Source organism: Staurois parvus, unplaced genomic scaffold (assembly GCF_062004578.1).
Source record: "Staurois parvus isolate SC_StPar_1 unplaced genomic scaffold, SC_StPar_1.0 ptg000564l, whole genome shotgun sequence".
Taxonomy (NCBI): Eukaryota; Metazoa; Chordata; class Amphibia; order Anura; family Ranidae; genus Staurois; species Staurois parvus.
In genome coordinates this window covers 8,125,255-8,148,367 of record NW_028318360.1, presented here as the reverse complement: position 1 = coordinate 8,148,367, position 23,113 = coordinate 8,125,255, and the positions used below count along the sequence as shown (strand labels likewise).

The 23,113-nt window shown below is 45.2% G+C and overlaps 1 protein-coding gene across 1 annotated transcript in view; it reads right to left on the bottom strand.

Moving 5' to 3' along the window:
- Positions 1–1,379: 1,379 nt before the first annotated feature.
- ABLIM2 (actin binding LIM protein family member 2) overlaps positions 1,380–23,113 on the bottom strand; it is a 298,016-nt gene continuing 276,282 nt past the window's right edge. The window contains exon 22 of the mRNA XM_089691577.1: positions 1,380–8,635. Coding sequence (XP_089547703.1) covers positions 8,522–8,635 — 114 coding nt within the window. The 3' untranslated portion in view covers positions 1,380–8,521. The remainder of the gene's footprint in view (positions 8,636–23,113) is intronic.

The window sequence follows — 23,113 nt, the reverse complement described above, 5'->3', positions numbered from 1 at the left end:
AAGATCCTTTGTGACAATGTTGTGCATACTACATCCATACATCTTGCATAATGCTTTCCTGAAGTTGCACTATTAGACTGGGTTCACACTTCTGCGGTGCGGCACATCGCATGTGATTCGTACAGGCATGCGAATTCTGTGCGGTGCGATTTGAGCCATACATTTTGTATGGCTCAAATCGCACTGCATTCGCACCAAAAAGGTGCAGGACCCTTTTTTTGGTCCGCACTAGAATCAGATTGCATGGGTATGCACACCTATGCGATTCGATTATGCACATCGCACCGCGTTTTGTGGACTGATTTCGGGGGGATTGTTAACTCAACATACACACCCGCAGCGGTTCGCATGAATGGGGTGTGATTGTGACACGGTGTGGAATTCGCACAGAAACTGATGCAAATTCCACACCGCATCAGGATAATCGTTCAGAGATCATTCACACATACTGTATATTAACACATTTTCTTGGTTCACCCCATTAGCTTTCCAATGCATCAGTATCCTAACACCTAATAATGTATATTATTTCTGCCACTGTTAGTAGAAGACATAACGCAGTGTGACAAATAAAACATATCTATATTTTAGGAACCAGGCTTTAGTGTAGCGTTAATAAAGCAATTCATTGTATAGATAATGGTTAGTACATTTTATATATCGTATATATATTAAATATAGTGAATAATTTTAGGTTTGTGAAATTTTATACCGAATAGATAGATATATTTTATTTATTAAATAACTTCTGATAAATGATAAACTGTATAGTTTATAAGATATAAAGAGCGGGGAGATGCGTAAGGTAGGAAGCCACTTAGCTTTCTATGTAGTCACATGACACACGTTAAAGTGGTAGTAAACTCCGCTCTTGAAGTCGCACCTAGAGACAAGCTCATAGTAAGGCTTACCTGTAGGTACAATGAATATCTCCTAAACTTGCGGCATGTAGGGGATATTCCCACTGGATGCAGCCGGTGATGTCACAGAGCTCTGTGTCATAAGCCGTGAATCTTGTGCCCATGCAGGGGAGCAGGGCCGTGGATAAGGGGGTACCACCAGTCCTCCTGTACGGGGCCCAGGCCAGCAGGGAGGCCCAGGCAGCTGGGTGTATCGGATGTGAACAGGGAGGGTGATCGGCACAGCAGAGGGCAATTACTGGAACAGATCCCCTGTATGACTCTCTCTGCAGCAGCTGAAAGCTGGCTTCTTCTCCTCCCGCTCCCACTGGCTTTCAGCTGCTGCAGAGAGAGCCATACAGGGGATCGGTTCCAGTAACTGTCCTCTGCTGTGCCGATCACCCTCCCTGTTCACATCCGATTCTCCCAGCTGCCTTGGCCTCCCTGCTGGCCTGGGCCCCGTACGGGAGGACTGGTGGCACCCCCTTATCCATGTGCATCTGCACTCCCCGTGTGCCCCCATCTCCACAGTGCTGCCAGCTTCCCTCTCCTTTCCACTGACAGCTGCAAGCACACAATAGGATCCTTAAGGATGGAGGGAGGGCAAAGGGTCCGGTAAGTATGTCACATTTACCAGCCTGTTGCTTCCCTGAATGAACACAATGAGTGCACGGCACCGATGACTCACTGTGTTCATTCATAACTGTGTTTTTTTTTTTTTTTTTTGGGAGGGCTGTATGGGGCCCCATAGTTCCTAACAGCAGCCTTGCATGGGAGTGACATCATTGTGGCTTGGCCATTCAAAGGACCAGAGCCAGCCGGAAGGAAGAGCGGGGGACGATGGAAGCCCTGTCAGCGGTGGAGCGCTTTGTTCCAAGGTAATGTTTTTTTTTAAATGAAAGGCAGTGGTTTACAGTTTACTACTGTGACTGCACTGTGACCAAAGGAGATGCAAAGCGCACACAATTACTAGAAGGGTTCCATGATGTATTTGTACTCATATGGCCCTGGACACAGCTGCATGGTCGTAGAACATAGTATGTGACTGCATTGAGTTCACAGATGTGTTTTGTAACACCCGTGGAATCCGGTATTCATCTCTGCATGGAACTAACAGGCTTTCTAATATAATCTATGCTCAGTATCTACTCACAAGTTACAGCGATACAAACCTACAAGGAAACTTACTGAGAAGACGCCATTGGCGACCCAAGTCAGAAATTGCTATTTAGCGGTCTGTCATGCTGATCTTTTTGTGTTTTGTTTGACCTGAGTGACGTGGAACAAGTACATAACCGGTGAAGTCAGGAGGCCAAACTTGTATACTTGTTCGGGGTAATGACCCATAAAGTATTGAAGCCACCAGATCAGCAGGACCCTAGCATTTTCAGATGTCAGACGTGGCAACCTATGTATCTCGCAGCACTGATTTCCTTTAGGTGAAAATACTGAAATAACTAGCTGCCTGCACATAAATTAGTAGCTATAGTCGCTCCTCTGCACCAGGGGACTTCTCTGAACTTGGCCTCACTGTGTAAGCAAACTTGCTTGTAGGGTGGAGATGCTGAGTGCTCCACCCTTAACCCCGTGGGGACAGGCAGGGGGCATTATTGATATGAAGAAGCTGTACAAGACATATGAAATCTGCAAATATTATGCTCCCTAAGGGTGCTTTCACACTAATACAGTGTGGGTTTCCCAAAGCTTGGGTGCAGTTCAGTGGCTCCTTTCTCTTGCAGCACCCTATAGAGCCATTATTGTATACAGGGACTACAGTTGTATCTCCCTACACTGTGTGTGCCAATAGAAACACACAGCCCTACAGCCTAGGTTGGCCAGGCACACCCCTGCTCCTTCCTCCTCCTTCATCCTTTCTTCTCCAAACTAACAGACTGGCTCTAGACTCCACTGTCCATTGTTTACTCCTGTTTGCTGTGAAGGCTGGAAATTCAGGGAAGCAGCACTGAGAGAGCAGGTGCCAACAGCAAGTGTTGTAAACTGCAAATACTGAGGTAAGAACATTATCAAATAGTTTATTGGGGAACGGTTTTCTTTTTTTGTACTCAATGAGAGGGATTTACTAAAATTGGAGCACTCAGAATCTGGTGCAACTATGCATGGTAACTTCCATGGTAACTTCCATGGTAACTTCAGCTTGTTCAATTAAGCTTTGACAATAAAACCTGGAAGCTGATTGGTTTCTAAGCAGAGCTGCACCAGATTCTGCACTCTCCAGTTTTAGTGAATTTCCCCCAATGTGTTAAAGTGGTTGTAAAGGCTGAAGGTTTTTTTATACATGAAGGTAAAAAACGTTCTGTGTGCAGCATCCACCACCCCAATACTTACCTAAGGCCAGCCATATGGGTCAAAAATTGACCGATTTTTCATCTGAAAATCAGACCTAAGAATAATCGGCCGATTTTTGATCTGTTAGTGGGTCAATGGAACCGGCCAATTTTCGTGGTTCCTCCCCTTTTTGGTGATCGGGCATGTTGGAAAAACCGTGAAAAATGGCCGATTTTCGACGCAACGATGGTCAACGATTGTTTTTCCAAAAAGAATATAAAGAATATGTGCATAAGCCGTGACCTGGAAGGATCAAACGTTTTACATGTTATATGGGGTGAACTTTATGACTTGGTCGGCCGATTTTCAAAATCAATGATGGCACCATCGGATTACCGAGCAAACGACATTTCCGATTTTCGGACGCAAAATCGTTCGAAATTCAAACCATGTATGGCCTGTATTAGCCTCATCGTGATCCAGAAATGTGCACGAGAGCCTCGGGTCTCTGGGGACTCTCCCTCCTCTTTGGCTGAGACAGTAGTGGAAGCCAACCACAGCCAATGAGGAGAGAAGGGGGCGGGGCCAGTCACGGTCTATGAATGGTCACAGAGAGTAGCGGCTCAGGAGCTAGCCTACTTGGGTGCCCCCCTAGCAAGTTGCTTGCTGTGTTGGCACTTGGCAGCAGGGGCCAGGAGTGCCGAGAAGAGGAGGATCAGGGCTGTTCTGTGCAAAACCACTGCACACAGCAGGTAAGTATAGACATTTTGTTATTTAAAAAAAACAAAACAAACTTGCCTTTTATATCTTTGAGGTAAAACAAAAAACACTGGAGGTTTATTTCTACTTTAAGTAACTCAACCAAGTGTGCAATACCGGCTTCTAGCCTTTGATGTTAGTTTTAGGGTAAGAAACCAATATCATTTCTATTTGTATATTATAATTATGTATAATATATGGGTGGAGCAGTGCAATAGCTTAGTGCAGCACTTGGTTAGAATCTAGCCCAGGTCACTGTCTGCATGGAGTTTGCATGTTCTGCTTGTACCTGCGTGGGTTTCCTCCAGCTACTCCGGTTTTCCCCCACACTTCAAAGACATGCTGCTAGGTTAATTGACTCCTGTCTAAGGCTGGCCATACATTATACAATTTTCTTTAGAAAATTGATTTAGATTTACCAAAAAACATATAATATGAGGTCAAACCTAAACAACACTTTCAATTGTATCCAGTTAGGCAGGCCCTTGCACTACATAGTTGAAGGTAAATCTAAAGGAAATTGGACAGAAAATTGTAAGAAAATTGTATAGTGTATGGCCAGCCTTGGCCCTAGTATGTGTACAAATTGGCTATGCACATGTATTATCACACCCCAAGCTGAGCAATTTGGAGGGTCAAGGAATGACCTGGTAACCTATCTCAAATAAGTATTCACCAAGAAAACTATGGAAAAGGATCTGAAGTGTATCCGTCATGGTGCCAGAGAGCTAGCCGAAAGCTGAATATGACTGATCAGGGATATGGGGAGAGCACATTAATACGTGGGCACTACCAGGTGCAAACAAAGCATACAGCCAGCATGCTAACCAACGTTACATTAATAAGATGTATAATGTAGCAACAAGCAAGAAACATAGATGTGCTGTCACTAGGATATCAGTAGGATTAAAAAAACCCCAAAAAAACCAATAATATGGAAATACATATCCGCTAAACGTTTTCTGGGGTCTAATAGTAGTTTTATAGAAGATAATATGAGAAGAGTTTAGAAGTACAGCACACATGGCTGAAGAGAAAGAGCGCCCCCTAGAGGAATTCTAGGTGCAGTGCAGACGTCCTACCCCAGCAAGGCAGGATCAATCATGAACCTAGGAGTGCTTGATACCAATTGGAGCTTGCAGTGTGTGTTAGAACAGTATGCTAACAGATATCACTTGAAATGAACTCCAACTAAACTATATGGGTAACAGAGAGAAATATTCAGTGCCACAAAGCATGTATTTGATATTTAAAAACCATCACCTTCATCAGCCATCTCTTCCTTTACCTTCGAGTAAGTGCTCTAAATACCATCTCTTATACATATCACATACCCCCCATCTCTCTACATTCTCCTTCTGTTTACAACCGGGGTGCTCAACCTTTAGAAGAGTGAGGGCCACTTTAGTGATTTGGTAACCGGTCGTGGGCCACAATGAAATGAAATGGTTCACAATTTTGATTTTTTTAATTTTGAAAAGCATAACATACATTTTCCTCCTGCAACTGCTGAATGCCAGCAGGAAGGAAATGAGGAGAAGCTGGCTTTTAGCAGTTGCAGGAGGAGAATGGGGAGGATTGGTTCCTGTATGTGCCTACCCCACTGCCCTTCCTGTCCAAGTGTAAAACAAAATGTGACAGGGAGGCCACACAGGCCCCCTGGAGCATGGGTCAGGGTTGCCATTGCGACCCCTGATCAGGGGCGGACTGACTATTTGGAAACTCGGGCACTGCCTGAGGGCCCGGGATCAGTAGGGGGCCCCATGAGATGCCCTTGGTACCTTTTTCATAGGCTTTTTTGAGTTTGGCCAAGGACACAGGGGCCCCATGATCCCCTATTGCCCAGGGGCCCCATGAGTTGTCAGTCCGCCCCTGCCCCTGATGCTACACCAGTGGTTAAGATGGTGTGGTAAAAACACATCTCAACTATGGGGTTTTACTGCCCCCCAAACTGCAAAAGTAAACAAGACCCTACTGTCCTGAGCCCCCTATAAGGCTGCTTTCACACTGATGCACTGCAGTTTACCTGCACCACCAGTACAGCGCAGTGCACCTGCGGCCTTCCTGTGGGTTAGCTGCGCTTTGCCATAGACTTCTATTATATCTTGCTGGTGAGGTGCACTTCCTGAAAGAACACCAACACTACTGCATTCAGTTTGAGGTGGAGGGCCACTTCAGAGGGCTCCGGGGGCCACAGGTTGAGCACCCCTGGTTTACAATGTAGTGACAAACCTGAAGCTTCATCTCATAGTTATAAAAGGCATGATATGTATAATACATTCAGCAACAAATAAAAGAAAAAAAACCCCAGTTGGGATAACATCTAATGATCTGGCAGTGTGAACATAAACATGAAGACAAACCCAATTTATTTAACGGGAGTTCATTTTGATCAAGCTAAGGATCATCTCTTCAACTCTAACACCCCCATCTATCACGTTTTATTACTATGGTCTGATGGTGGGACCTTGGTCTTAGTTTGAATAGAATAGCAATGATAGTGACCAATGACATGGTTCAAGAGCGTACCTAGGGCAGGGCTATTGTTACAATAAAAGTCCCCAGCATGTAGGCAATAGTTCAATGTAGAGCATGCAGCGGTCACTTCTTGGCTGAGCAGTGGACACCTACCTATAGTCTAAATGAAAATGATTGACATTGCAATATTTGGATTAAATACACAATCATAAATTCATCTCTTGGTTTGCAGACCCTCTAAGACCTGGCAATCACTTGCCGAAAACATCAGCAGAATCATAGATACAACAATGCGTGTGACGGATCCTTTTAAAGTGGACCCAATGCTTGAATATAAAAGCCTGTTTGATACCAATAGAAATTTCCTGTCCCAAGTACTCTTAAAGGGAACCTACACAGGCAAAAGGGTTCACTTTTATCCCCCTTCCCTAGAATCATATACCTAAAGTGATTGTAAACCCTTACATATACCCAGTGAAGTGACAGAGATTAAACAAATCCTCCTACATAAGGCCCCTTTCACACGAGCGGACCAATGGGGTCCATCTGTACATTTTTCAGGCAGACCCGATTGGTTCATCCGCAGACTTCTATGGACCAGGGGGTGTCAGCGGACAATAGTCCACTGACACCCACTGGCATCCAATCCGATACGCCAGAAACAGATGGATGGGGTGGTTCCCCATCTGTCCACCGGATCGGATGACAATTGGGTGGAAACAAACAGGTGGTCCGTTTCCATCCGACCGTCCCATTGAAATCATCAGGCAGTTTCTACGTCTGCTCTGCAGCAGCAGAGCAGACAGAGACCTGTTATCTGCCTCATCAGCGAGAATCAGTGGAGAGATCACCCCCTGGGCAGGCGGATCACGCTTTTGGATCCACCCCGTCTGAAAGGGGCCTAAGTTGTACTTGTTTATCTGCAGTATTTTCTTCTATGCATTCGTTCAGCGTGCTGAATTTCTAAAGCTTGTCTGAGAGTTAAAAAAAAGGGGAGGAGAGCTGAAATTACACATTGCAGAGCTCAGTGAAGAGAGCTCTGAGAGCTGATTGGAGGGAAGAGACACACCCCTTCCACACAGCTCACAGTAACAGAGCTGAGGCTGTCTATCTGCTGAAGGTTCCTCCCCTGTCACCATTTTTCTCTTGGTGTCAGGAAAACTTATCAGAAGTGATTCATGCTGATAACAGAGGAATGAGGCAGCAGACAGAAATGACACTTAGTCCCCTTAATTGAGACAAATACACACTATATGCTTTGTTCATATTTCATGTCTGAGGTTTACAACCACTTTAAAGGATAAGTTCACCTTTTCGTTACATGTTATACCCATGTTTAGGGTGTAACATGTAACATGTAACATGTTATGAATAGACAGGCCCCCTCGCTGCTGAACTGAGTGGTGAGGGAGTGAAGGAAAGGTGAGTATTTTACTTTTGGGCAGGCAAAAGTTAAGCAAACATGTTGCATTGTCCTATATAAGCAAAGCACAGGTCTACTTTAAATAAATAGTATTTATAAAGCGTAGATAGGTTTGCCCCCCCAAAATATCCCTCTATGCTTTGAGTGACAGGTACACTTTAAAAAAAGGTAAAACATTTCCTCTATTACTTTGTCAATAACATATTTTGGCAGTGTAAAGAACAATTAGATTACACATTGCTGTAGTCAGATCAATAAATTCTGATTGGTTGTTATTGGCTACGGCAATGCTGTTTTCAGAACATGGGGAATATTTTGATCACTGGACAATGCGTAATAATTTATATAAGTGCAAACATGGCTGACATGGTAGTCTTTGGCCTTCAACACATACATCAAACCAATCTGAATGACACGATCAATGCGGATACATGAGATATACATACAGATGTAGTAATCCTCATTTACTCATTTCATCAGTGGAGTTGTGTTCCTGGGCTGCGCAGAATACTGTCAATAAAGCAACAAAGAGTGGATGTTGGCATGGCTGGAAAATGGTGCGAGAACCGGCTGGCCCCTTGGATCCGTCTTGCCTTTCTCTTCCCAAACAAGAGTTGCAGCAAGGTGACGGCGGGAGCAGGTAGTAGTTCCGGCAGCTGTGGGAGTGTAGCAGAGGCTAGAAAAGCAAAGCTTTCTTCTTTAGGTCGTTCTTCTTCCACAGTGCAAGGCGGTCAAACGCTTCAATAGGCATCCCAAACACTTGCTGAAATTCCTCCGGTGACAAGTGTCTCTGTAATAGAGAACCAAGGCCACATGTAAATCATATCGGCAATATGCATTTCTCTGACAGTTCTCCAACCTTTTCAGAGATCCATCAACCAAGCTAAAGTCATGGAGTGGACACATTTGCATTGGGCAGCACAGTGGCTAAATGGTTAACACTTCTGCCTGGCAGTACTAGGGTCGTTGGTTCAAATCCCAGCCATGGCACCTCCTGCCTGAAGTTTGCATGTTCTCCCTGTGCCTGCATTTCCTTCCACACTCCAAAGACATGCTGGTAGGTTAATTGGCTCCTGTCTAAATTGGCCCTAGTATGTGTATGTATGAATGTGAGTTAGGGAACTTAGATTAAATGCCCCTTGAGGGTTAGGGGCTGATGTGAATGTACAATATATACATAAAGTGCTGCGTAATGTGATGGCACTATATAAGTACCTGAAATAAATAATAGTAATGAAAGAGCATTAGCTATACATCTGTTTATGTAAGTACAAGGGAAGAATGGGAGCACATCTGCACAGGTAGCAATTGGGAGGGGGGGGGGGGGATTTACTAAAGCTGGAGAATGCAAAGTCAGGTGCAGCTGTCCATGGAAACCCATCAACTTCCAGGTTTTACTGTCAAAGCTTAACCTCTTGATGCCAGCTGAACGCAAATATGCGGCCTCCCAGCGTCTGGGCCTAGACGCTGAGCGGCCGCACATTTGTGTTCTATTAAAAAAATATGTGCTGAGAGCGCGCACCCTGCGCTCTCCCAGCACACATTACATTACATTACATTGAGTTTATATAGCGCCAAAGGGTTTGCTCAGCGCTGTACAATAGAGGGGGGGACAATACATGAAACATTACAGCAACTACGAACAGCACACGAGGGGTAAGAGGGCCCTACTCTTTCGAGCTTACAATCTAGGTGTCCCGTACTCACGGAAAGGTCCTGATCTTCTCTTTCGATCGGGACCTTTCCCGATCATGTGACCGCCGTGACGGCGTGTCACGGTGGTCACATGACCCTAAACCCCGCCCTGCCTCCCGGCTTCTGAAACCCTTAAAGGGCCGGGAGGCACCGGCGCCAAGGGGTTAAGGGTTCTTCACACGGGACGGACCCATTTAGAGGATCCACTTGCTCATTGGGGATCTCTCCTCTGAATGCCTAAACCCCGCCCTGCCTCCCGGCTTCTGAAACCCTTAAAGGGCCGGGAGGCACCGGCGCCAAGGGGTTAAGGGTTCTTCACACGGGACGGACCCATTTAGAGGATCCACTTTCTCATTGGGGATCTCTCCTCTGAGCATGTGGATGACAGCTCTGTGTCCCCTCCGCTGCTGCAGAGCAGACACTGAGCTGCTTGCTCTCTTCAATGGGTGGCCCGGTGAAAACAGACCGCCTGTCTGTTTTCATCCAATCCGACGGACGGAAGAGGAATTGGATCCCCATCCGTCCCTTTTTAGCAGATTGGATGTCGGCGGGTCTAAATGGACAGATGTCCGTTTACACCGGCAGCTTCATAGAGGAGAATGGAGGTTTCCGATTAGGTATGTCTGAAAAATGGGCAGGCGGACCCGATCGGAACGTTCGTGTGAAAGAGCACTAACTGAACAAGCTGAAGTTAGAGGCTGATTGGCTACCATGCACAGCTGTACTAGATTCTGAGTGCACCAGTTTTAGTAAATCTCCTCCAACCTGTACACTAATGCAAACTACAGAATCACAGCATGCACCATAGGCCTGTTTAAGGATGTGAAAAGTCTACTCCTACGATTACAGTTCTTCACCTAGTCCTGCACCTTGTGCTTGATGGGTCTGACTTTCCTCTGGATTTTGCTACTTACATTAAACCTAGTTTTTGGTGGTTATTGTTACTGCACTGATTAGTATGCAGTAGTGTACCTATAGCTATTGCAGCCCATGTGACTGCAATGAGGACTTAGGGTTGGAGGAGACCCCAAGAAGGTAGTTTATGAAACACGTGTGTGGATTATACTGTAGCATTAAAGAGGTATTAAACACAAAAGCAAATATTTCATGTGCATGAGTATTAACAATTATGTCAAATTATAAAATAACATTGTAATATACAAACACTCCCAGATACTAAAGAGAAGGGTCCCCATGGGACCCCATTAAAATGATGTTAAGGTGCTTTATAGTCTGTAGTTACACCCCTACTTATTTGAGGATTTTGCGCTTATGTGACACTGTGCCATGGCCTGCATCCTCAGCCAGTCATCTTTGTTTAAGGTACTGCATCTGGACAGTTGCTCCATTGATGACCCTGGTCTTTCCATTGACCCCTTGGTGTTCCATACTTTTCAGTAATGCCAATCTCTTTGAATACTAGTATTGCCGGATAAATATTATTCAGTTCACCATTTTGTAAGTGGTTAGGATAAAAAAAACACCCTTAAAGAGATTGTGTCACTGGGAGAAAAGTGACAAACAACTGCAGATATAAAGGGAAGAACCTAGAGGTGCCTTCACATACCAACAGGCCTAGACCTCCCAGACCTTCCCGTCATGGCCAAATACCAGGCAAACTTTTGGCACATCCTGGTAGAAGAATTTGTACCAATGGAAAGGGAAGCTAGACTCCAGAGTATTTAGTAGTCATCTGAGCAGATTCTTGAGTTCTGCTGAAGAAGGTGAAATCCATTTATGGGTCATCCACTCATAATCCATTTACCATAATGTCATTAATAAGATGTTTAAAGGAGAAGTAAAACCTTTGGCTGTACTTATGTGGATCACAGGAATGTAGTTCATTCTGCACTCCTGTGACCCGTTTTCAGCTGACAGAGGACTGAAGTCACTCAGCCAGTCCAGGCTGGGGAAAGATCCCGACTTCAATGTCTGGATCCACCCTAGAGTCTGGAGTGGCACCTGACTCAGTCTCTCAGCAAAGCGCTGAGAACCTTAGCCACGTTCCTTCCGCCTCCACAGCCCAGTGCTCCAGTGAGCACTGAGGGGGCACAGCAGACAGCGGTGACTGCCAGACGGCGGGTGTGAAAACTCAGCGATCAGCGGCCATGTGATCGCTGAGTTCTCACCCTTAGAGCCGGTGGGGGATAGGTGCAGCATTGGACTGATGCTGCATCCGCCTAGGTAAGTATAAACAGGAAAAAAAGCCACACTTTTCTTTTAAATGAATACTTATAACTAGAAATGTGAATTAAGGAACAGCCAGGGTACGGATGTTACAATGACCAGGGGCGGACTGAAAACTCATAGGGCCCCCGGGCAATAGGGGATCATGGGGCCCCTGTGTCCTTGCCCAAACTCAAAAAAGCCTATGAAAAAGGTACCAGGGGCATCTCATGGGGCCCCCTCTGACCCCGGGCCCTCGGGCAGTGCCTGAGTTTCCAAATGGTCAGTCCGCCCCTGACAACGACCTTACACATTGCTTGTGGATAATGTCCCAGTTCCTCGCCTTTGTTTAGGGAGAAGCAATCTAATTTGGAGTTTGGATTCCCCAATTTATTTTTATTTTATTTATTTCAGGTACTTATATAGTGCCGTCAATTTACACAGAGCTTTACATATATATATTGTACATTCACATCAATCCCTAACCCCCAAGGAGCGTACAATCCAATGTATATGCGATCTTCACTGCATTGTTTGAAAAGGGCAATAAGGAGGCCAACAATGTTAAATCAGAGCAACCATCCCTAAATAAAGAAACTGTCAGGCATGCACCATCGATTGGCTTCAATGGGCAGACGCAACACGCTTTTGACTTCAGTTTCAGCAACATCTGAGATCATTCAGAATTCATTGCAAGTACAGCTGACCTGCATTTGACTTGTTTCTGCTCTTTTTCACTCTTTTACGTTTCATAGACTTGTATAAGAGGAGAAGCAGTTCTGAACTGAACAGAAAACCTATCAACTTCAGCTCCTAATCTGGTGGTTCCACAACATTTCACACCTCCCCTCCAGCTAGATAACTCCAGCTAACACCTGCTTTATATGCATGGAATCTTAATCAGGATGCTGATGAGTTTGTAAGACCCATACGGGTTTAATGAACTATTTGCTGCAAAGCTGCTCAGATAAGTACAAGAAACACTTTCAAGAATGGAGTTTGAAGTCGCAAGGATGTTGGCTAAGGTTCGTGCAATTTCCAAAAACAGACCCAGGTAACAGCAATTCAGCCTCCTTTGAAGATGACACTGGAGCCCCCTTCTATAAATGCAACAGAAACAATCCTCTCCATTGTGTTTACTGTATAAAGAATATGCGTGGGTGGACTCTGACACTATTCGCTGGCAGTATGGAAAACTCAGTCAACATGTAAAGTATATTAATATGCTGGGAATGCTGCTGCGGTGAGATCATACTTGCTAAAGTAACCACACCGTATGGTCTGTATTTCCTCTAAAACAAAACTCTGGCAGATATCCCCTCCATCCTGGGAAGATAGGAACATTTAGGTCAACACTGAACAGTAGGAAGTAAGGAAGAACTCTGCTCAAAACAATAGCCTTTCTATAGTCCGCAGTGGCAAAGCTTTTCTCCAACAGACTCTATTAACAATCCCATCTTCATTTGTGAAGCTTGGAGGGCAGCGAGTACACGCTAAATGACACTCTAATCCTGACTAATCTGCACTCTGTGCCTGCATTGCTAGAATGAGAAATTCAAGGCAGATATATATAAAAAAACCACACAATACAGTTATATTTTAAAACTGTGTATTATAAATAATTAAAAATTTTAAAATAAAATACTTTCTTCACATTTTTTCATCCTTTATATCTCAGTGTCACTGATCTCCTGCAGCCTCTTTTTAGCCGTCTATATGTACTACAAGAGAAGGATGCATGGCATTTCTCAGGGTAGATATTTCTGATGGTGACAACACTGGACAATGGCTTGGTAATGTGTGCTGAAACAATCACTTTTTGTCTCCATTAGGCTCCATGCACACTTGCATTTATTTACCGTATTTTTCGCTCCATAAGACGCACCTGACCATAAGACGCACCTAGGTTTTAGAGGTGAAAAACAGGGGGAAAAAAATTCTGAACCAATGGACTGCAGACATAGTACAGGAGATGACCAGAGACTGCGGACACAGTACAGCAGATGACCAGAGACTGCGGCTATAGTACAGGATATGGTCAGAGACTGCGGACATAGTACAGGAGATGACCAGAGACTGCAGACATAGTACAGGAGATGACCAGAGACTGCAGACACAGTACAGCAGATGACCAGAGACTGCGGCTATAGTACAGGATATGGTCAGAGACTGCGGACATAGTACAGGATATGGCCAGAGACTGCGGACACAGTACAGGAAATGACCAGAGACTGCGGACACAGTACAGGAGATGACCAGAGACTGCGGACATAGTACAGGGAAAATACCAGGGACACAGTACAGATGACCAGAGACTGCAGACAGTGCAGGGAATAACCAGAGACTGCAGACAGTGCAGGGAATGACCAGAGACTGCAGACAGTGCAGGGAATGACCAGAGACTGCAGACAGTGCAGGGAATGACCAGAGACTGCAGACAGTGCAGGGAATGACCAGAGACTGCAGACAGTGCAGGGAATGACCAGAGACTGCAGACAGTGCAGGGGATGACCAGAGACTGCAGACAGTACAGGAGATTGACCAGAGACTGCAGACAGTACGGGGGATGACCAGAGACTGCAGACAGTACGGGGGATGACCAGAGACTGCAGACAGTGCAGGGAATGACCAGAGACTGCAGACAGTACAGGGGATGACCAGAGACTGCTGACCTTTGGGGAGGGAGGGGGAGCGGGTACCTGAATTTGACAGGTACCCACTTCCGCGGTGTTGTCCTTCTCTCTTCTTCCCGCGCCGGCTTCTGTGAAAGCCGGGTGCCCACTGCGCATGTGCGAGAAGCGCTGCGCTTTGTGAATGGCCCGGCGCCATCTGGGACATGTCATGTGTCCCAGAAGACACCGGACCACTCACAAAGCGACTGTGCAGCGCTGGAGCGAGGAACAGGTAAGGCCCTGCAAGAGAGGACAGCTGAGCAGCCGGCCCGGTATTCTAACATGGTGGCGGCAGAAATACCGGACCGGCCGCTTTATATTCGCTCCATAAGACGCACTGACATTTTCCCACCTTTTTTGGGGGGGAAAAAAGTGCGTCTTATAGAGCGAAAAATACGGTAGCCACTTGCCCTCCTGAGGAGTCACCCCCCTTCCTGCCCAGGCCATTTTGTGCGATACGGCGCTGTGTTATATTAACTGACAATTGCACGGTCATGCAACGCTGCACTCAAATGAAATTTACGTCCTTTTTTTCCCCACAAATAGAGCTTTTTTTTTCGGTGGTATTTGATCGCCTCTGTGCTTTTTATTTTTTGCGCTATAAACAAAAAAAAGACTGACAGTTTTGAAAAAAAAACTATATTTTAGACTTTTGCTGTTAAACATGTCCAGTAAAAAAATGTAAAAAATCTAATTTCATCACAAATTTAGGCCAAAATATATTCTGCGACACGTCTTTGCTAAAAAAATTCTCAATACATGTAAATTAATTGGTTTACGTGAAAGCATTTGTATAGCATTTACAAATGGCAGTATAGATACTGGATTTTTTTTTTTTTTACTATTAATGGCGGCGATCAGTGACTTATAGCGGGACTGCGACAGGCATTCTGACACGGAGTGGGAACTGACTTGGTGTCACTTACATCCCCAGTGACACCAATACAGTGATCAATGCTAATAAAAAGCACTGAAACTGTACTAATGGCACTGGGCAGGAAGGGGTTAACATGAGGGGCGATCAAAGTGTGCTGTGTGCTGTTTTACTGTAAGCACACTGCTTTGTATGGCTCTGCTATAGATGCAAATGGAGAAACAGAAAAAGGGCGCACCGACCTAGTGCATTATCGTTTAAAATATTTATTGAAGAAACAAAGTATCATACTCACAATAGACATAAAAACACAGGCATGTCAAACTGAACAAGATGTATGATCCAAACAACATCTGAGTCCATAAGATGGAACCCTGGATGACTAACTGTCTAACACGTTTCAAGGATACAACCTCTTCATCAGAGCTCTGAGGAAGAGGTTGTGTACTCGAAACGCATTAGCCAGTTGGTCATCCAGGTCATCGTATGGACTCAGATGTTGTTTGGATCATGCATCTTGTTCAGTTTAACATGCCTGTGTTTTTATGTATATTGTGAGTATGATACTTACTTTGTTTTCTCAATAAATATTTTAAACGATAATGCACTAGGTCGGTGCGCCCTTTTTCTGTTTCTCCATTTGCATCTAGTGTATTTGGACCACCCCGGTCTGCTGAGGGCAGCAAGCAGTGCATATTCCAGAAAATTCCAGAACATTCCTATTGGGTCTACTGAGTCCTTTCCTAGCGCAGGAGAAAAGTGTTTGTTGTGTTGGATATGGCTCTGCTATGCAGAGCCATACAAAGCAGTGTGCAGCAGCTGACAGGGGACAGATCTGTATTGTTTACATACAGGTCTCTCCCCCGTCAGAAATCTTTGGAGATCGTCAGGTGCTGGAGGGGAATCACTGGCTGGGATCCTGTGATTGACAGCTGTTGACAGCTGAGGCCGTACATGCCCCCTACCCGGAACTGCAAAATCATGTATGTATATGTGATTTTGTGCACCCGTGCTGACCTGTAGCAATATTTCTGCTATAGGGCGGCGTGAAAGCGGTTAAACTCCTAGAAGCTTTTATTACCATTTTTATTCTGCTTCTAGAAGCTGAATAGTGTTGTCTTATGTATCCAGGAACATTACTTTAGGCTTCAGCATCTAGGAGAAGAAAACCAATTGTTTTTGTAGTTTTTTCAGCGTTTTTCCAGCAGAAAAAAAATGCTAAACGTTCCTAAATGTTCCCAACAGATTTTTTCTACTTTTTTTTCCCCTCTATATGAACTGTAAAAACACTAATAAAACACTACCGCTCCTTAAATGCAAAATAATGCAATCATTAGTGTTTTTTTATCCAGCGTTTTTTGAGCTTAAATTGTTACTAAACCCCCGGACCCTGCATTCACTATATCTGGTCTCTCCGGACCCTGCATTCACTATATCCGGTCTCCCCGGACCCTGCATTCACTATATCCGGTCTCCCCGGACCCTGCATTCACTATATCTGGTCTCCCCGGACCCTGCATTCACTATATCCGGTCTCCCCGGACCCTGCATTCCCTATACCTGGTCTCCCAGGACCCTGCATTCACTATATCCGGTCTCCCAGGACCCTGCATTCACTATATCCGGTCTCCCAGGACCCTGCATTCACTATATCCGGTCTCCCAGGACCCTACATTCACTATATCCGGTCTCCCCGGACCCTACATTCACTATATCCGGTCTCCCAAGACCCCACATTCACTATATCCGGTCTCCCCGGACCCCGCATTCACTATATCTGGTCTCCAAAACCCGCATCCACTATATCTGCTCTCCCCGGACCCTGCACCCATTATATCTGGTCTCCCCGGACCCTGCATTCACTATATCTGGTCTCCCCGGACCCTGCATTCACTATATCCGGTCTCCCCGGACCCTGCATTCACTATATCCGGTCTCCCCGGACCCTGCATTCACTATATCCGGTCTCCCCGGACCCTGCATTCACTATATCCGTCTCCCCGGACCCTGCATTCACTATATCCGGTCTCCCCAGACCCCTGCATTCACTATATCCGGTCTCCCCAGACCCTGCATTCACTATATCCGGTCTCCCCGGACCCTGCATTCACTATATCCGGTCGCCCAAGACCCCACATTCACTATATCCGGTCTCCCCGGACCCCGCATTCACTATATCTGGTCTCCCCGGACCCCGCATTCACTATATCTGGTCTCCAAAACCCGCATCCACTATATCTGGTCTCCCCAGACCCTGCACCCATTATATCTGGTCTCCCCGGACCCTGCATTCACTATATCTGGTCTCCCCTGACCCAGCATTCACTATATCTGGAATCCCCGGACCCTGCATTCACTATATCTGGTCTCCCAGGACCCTGCATTCACTATATCCGGTCTCCCCGGACCCTGCATTCACTATATCCGGTCTCCCCGGACCCTGCATTCACTATATCCGTCTCCCCGGACCCTGCATTCACTATATCCGGTCTCCCCAGACCCCTGCATTCACTATATCCGGTCTCCCCAGACCCTGCATTCACTATATCCGGTCTCCCCGGACCCTGCATTCACTATATCCGGTCGCCCAAGACCCCACATTCACTATATCCGGTCTCCCCGGACCCCGCATTCACTATATCTGGTCTCCAAAACCCGCATCCACTATATCTGGTCTCCCCAGACCCTGCACCCATTATATCTGGTCTCCCCGGACCCTGCATTCACTATATCTGGTCTCCCCTGACCCAGCATTCACTATATCTGGAATCCCCGGACCCTGCATTCACTATATCTGGTCTCCCAGGACCCTGCATTCACTATATCTGGTCTCCCCGGACCCTGCATTCACTATATCCGGTCTCCCCGGACCCTGCATTCACTATATCCGGTCTCCCCGGACCCTGCACCCATTATATCTGGTCTCCCCGGACCCTGCATTCACTATATCTGGTCTCCCCTGACCCTGCATTCACTATATCTGGAATCCCCGGACCCTGCATTCACTATATCTGGTCTCCCAGGACCCTGCATTCACTATATCTGGTCTCCCCGGACCCTGCATTCACTATATCCGGTCTCCCAGGACCCTGCATTCACTATATCCGGTCTCCCCAGACCCTGCATTCACTATATCCGGTCTCCCCGGACCCTGCATTCACTATATCCGGTCTCCCAAGACCCCACATTCACTATATCCGGTCTCCCCGGACCCCGCATTCACTATATCTGGTCTCCCCGGACCCCGCATTCACTATATCTGGTCTCCAAAACCCGCATCCACTATATCTGGTCTCCCCAGACCCTGCACCCATTATATCTGGTCTCCCCGGACCCTGCATTCACTATATCTGGTCTCCCCGGACCCTGCATTCACTATATCCGGTCTCCCCGGACCCTGCATTCACTATATCCGGTCTCCCCGGACCCTGCACCCATTATATCTGGTCTCCCCGGACCCTGCATTCACTATATCCGGTCTCCCCGGACCCTGCATTCACTATATCCGGTCTCCCCGGACCCTGCACCCATTATATCTGGTCTCCCCGGACCCTGCATTCACTATATCCGGTCTCCCCGGACCCTGCATTCACTATATCTGGTCTCCCCGGACCCTGCATTCACTATATCCGGTCTCCCCGGACCCTGCATTCACTATATCTGGTCTCCCCTGACCCTGCATTCACTATAGCTGGTCTCCCAGGACCCTGCATTCACTATATCTGGTCTCCCAGGACCCTGCATTCACTATATCCGCTCTCCCAGGACCCTGCATTCACTATATCTGGTCTCCCCGGACCCTGCATTCTCTATATCTGGTCTCCCTGGACCCTGCATTCACTATATCCGCTCTCCCAGGACCCTGCATTCTCTATATCTGGTCTCCCTGGACCCTGTATTCTCTATATCTGGTCTCCCAGGACCCTGCATTCACTATATCCGCTCTCCCAGGACCCTGCATTCACTATATCTGGTCTCCCACAGTACACAGAACATGGAAATGCAATTATTTTAGTAAATATAAACTGCTAAATACCTTTTCTCATCAGCAGTTAGAGCAGTCTTGTGACTTCAGCAGATCACTAGTTAAGCTTGTAGGAGTTTTCTTTCTGCTCTAGGAGGATGCAGAACCCCTGACCTCTGTCTGGACAGTGCTGATTGGCCCTGTGCTGATCACATGCACCCTCCCAAGGGAAAAAAAAACCTCTCTAGCAATACACACCAAACTGAGCATGTGCATTTGACCACTGGTTCAATCTGTATCAGGTGGTCATTTCAACAAGAGGAGGGGCAGAGAAGACAGGATCAAACAGCCTTTTTACACAATGCGGAGGATTAACCCCTTAGGTTCCACAGTGAGTATAACAATCATGCTTTACTGCATATACAGACTGATTGTACTGTTGTGGGTTTAGTAACACTTTAAAAGAAAAAAACCCATAGTGTGCATGGAGCATAAAGAAAAACGCAAGAAAACTGAATCCTCTTAAATCCTGTGTAGCAGTTCACACTGGTCCATTGTGCTTCAGTTGCGTTTGAAAAACAAATCCTGCTTGCTGCATTTTTGGTGCATGTTTGGTCCAGTGAAAAATGTGCACCAAAAATGCATCCATCCATTGAACTCAATAGAAACCGCATCAAAAATGCAACACACCTGTGGAAAGTTCTCAGGCCCAGGTTCACAGAATCGCACGACAAGGAAATCACATTATATTCAATGGTGTCCATCTAATTAACTCAGCACAGCGCGATTTTGGAAAAGGTTCCTGGTGGACTTCATTGCGATTTCAGCCCCATAGATTTCTATGTTATCTCACAGAAGTCACATCAGCATAGATAATAAGCATTCCTATGTATCTTTGATGGATCAGTGTTTTTTTTTTTTTAACCCTCATCTCTCCTCCCTGGTCATCGTTCATCCATGGATTTTGATACAGCTGTGATTTTGGAGCCTTTCTTCGATTGATCAAGGGAAGGCTCCAAAATCGCACTCTTCTTTTGATCAACTGATCCTTCCTTTACTCGATTGAACCTTCCTTCAATCGATCTTTCCTTTGATCGTTTGATCCTTCCTTCGATCGATCGATTGAAGGAATAGAACAAATGATCAAAGTAAGGATCGATCAGTCAAAGGAAGGATCAATTGATCAAAGGAAGGATCGATCAATTTTGGAGCCTTCCTTCGATTGATCAACTGAAGGCTCCAAAATCGCACCCTTCCTTTGATCAACTGATCCTTCCTTTACTCAATTAAACCTTCCTTCAATCGATCTTTCCTTTGATCGTTTGATCCTTCCTTCGATCGATCGATTGAAGGAAGAATAGAACGAATGATCAAAGTAAGGATCGATCAGTCAAAGGAAGGATCAATTGATCAAAGGAAGGATCGACTGATCAAAGGAAGGATCGGTTAATTTTGGAGCCTTCCTTCGATTGATCAACTGAAGGCTCCAAAATCGCACCCTTCCTTTGACCAACTGATCCTTCCTTTACTCGAATGAACCTTCCTTCAATCGATCTTTCCTTTGATTGTTTGATCCTTCCTTCGATCGATCGATTGAAGGAAGAATAGAACGAATGATCAAAGTAAGGATCAATCGGTCAAAGGAAGGATCGATTGATCAAAGGAAGAGTCAGTTAATTGAAGGCTTGATCAGTCAATTGAAGGAAGGATCAAAACCACTTCAGTGTGAACCTAGCCTTTAGGATGACTAGGGAGGAGAGGTAAGTGTTAAAAAAAACCCTGAATCCATCAAAATTGCATAGGAAAACTTCATATCTATGCTGATTAGAATTCAGTGCGATTTCAGCCCCATAAACTTCTATGTTATCGCACAGAAGTTGCAATATAATGTGATTTCCCTTGTCATGCAATTCTGAGGAAACCCATGATCGAGAACTTCTAAAGTCACACTGAAGTCTCATCAAAGTCGCACTGGAAATCGTATGAAAATCACATTACAATAGTGGGAAGAGATATAGGGGACAACACAAATGCGTGAAAAAAATGCATCAAAACATAACGCAGCACAGGAAAAATGCGGCAAAAAACGCATATGTGTTTTTGATGCATTTTTCATGCAGAGCAGCATGAAAGTAGTCCTAGTAGTTCCTGTGACAAGGTGACAACGCAGGAGCACCAGGGGGAAGAAGGACAAAGCATTGTCATCCTATAACAGGAAACACTTGAATGGCAGGATCACAAGCTAATAATGGAATGAAATCAGTTGACTGGTGCAGTCAGTCTAATGCTGTCCACGCATACAGGACAGGAGAGCATAGGATGACCTTAGCAGTCAGTGGCTGCTCTTTCACTGTCCAATCAGAGAATGGGGAGGATTTTGGAGCAGGTTATCTTTTTTACTGCAGTGTACAGTTTCCCCATCATGTAAAATAAATATTCCAGCAGGGAGTGTAGGGCCTGTCCATGAACACGGTAGGTATGCACACCCAGGAACTCGGTTTTTGATGGACTGGTCCTGTTTTTTGAATAGACACCACACATTCACGGAGGCCTGGTTCACACCTATGCGTTTTTTTAGTGCGTTTTACAGAAATACACTGGTCCATTTAACATGGTTTCCCATGGGATATATTCACATCTGTGCATTTTCAGCCGCTTTTTGGAAGGGTTCAGGGACTTTTTTTTCTTGTAGTAGAAAGCTTTTTTTGTGCAATACAGTTCAATGGAAGTGCACCAAAAAAAGTGCTGAGTTTTTGATGCAGTTTTTTTTGCCTATAGGAAAGTATGAAGTGCAACTTTGATGCGACTTTACACTCGCTGATATCAAAGTAGTGCAGGAACATTTTCAAAGTTGCTGCGACTTTGAAAAGGTTCCTGCACTACTTTGATGTGACTTTGAGTGCCAGAGAGTGTAAGGTCGCATCAAAGTCGCACTCAATCCTTTTCTATTGGAAAAAACCACAAAACACATGTTCAAAAATGCAAAACGCACCGGAAAAACGCATCAAATGCAACACACTAACAGTGTGAACCAGGCCTAAAGCTGTGGTAATATTGTTGCATTCGAAGGTTCCCAAGTTCTGCCTTTTACCCTACAGAGGCAGAGGGTTGACACCGAGGGATTTCAGTGCATTTTCCAGTTTGCAGAAACGCACTACAGTCCATATGATTTCCTATGGATCTAGTTCACATCTGTGCGTTTTGTGCAGGTCGGTATTTTGTAAAGGGTCAGGTACTTTTTTTTCACGCAGCAAATTGTGTTTTGCGCTTAATAGACTTTAATGGATCCGCACCAAAAATGCAAGTATTGCTTTTTTATTTTTTTTTGCCAATAGCAAAGTATTGACTTTGATGTGACTTTGGATAAGTGCAACTTTCATGCAACTTTTTTTTTTTTTTTTTGCTAATAGGAAAATATAACAGTTCTGTTCATTCTGATGCAGCTTTACACTCTCTGGCACTCAGTAGCATCAACGTCGCATCAAGTGCACTACATGAAAAGAACTGTTATGTTTTCTGATTAGCAATAGAAAAAAAAATCGCATCAAAGTCACACCTATCCAAAGTTGCAGCTAAGTTGCACAACACTTTGAGGCGACTTTAGATGAGTGCGACTTTCATGCAACTTTTTTTTTCTTTTTTGGCTAATAGGAAAATATAACAGTTCTGTTCATTCTGATGCAACTTTACACTCTCTGGCACTCAGCATTAAATGCGCTACATGAAAAGAACTGTTATACTTTTTCATTAGCAACAAAAAAAAACCAAAACCAAAAAAAAGTTGCATCAAAGTCACACCTAACTAAAGTTGCATCTAAGTTGCACAAAATTTTGATGCGACTTTAAATGGGTGTGACTTTCATGCAACTTTTTTTTTTGCTACTGGGAAAATATAAC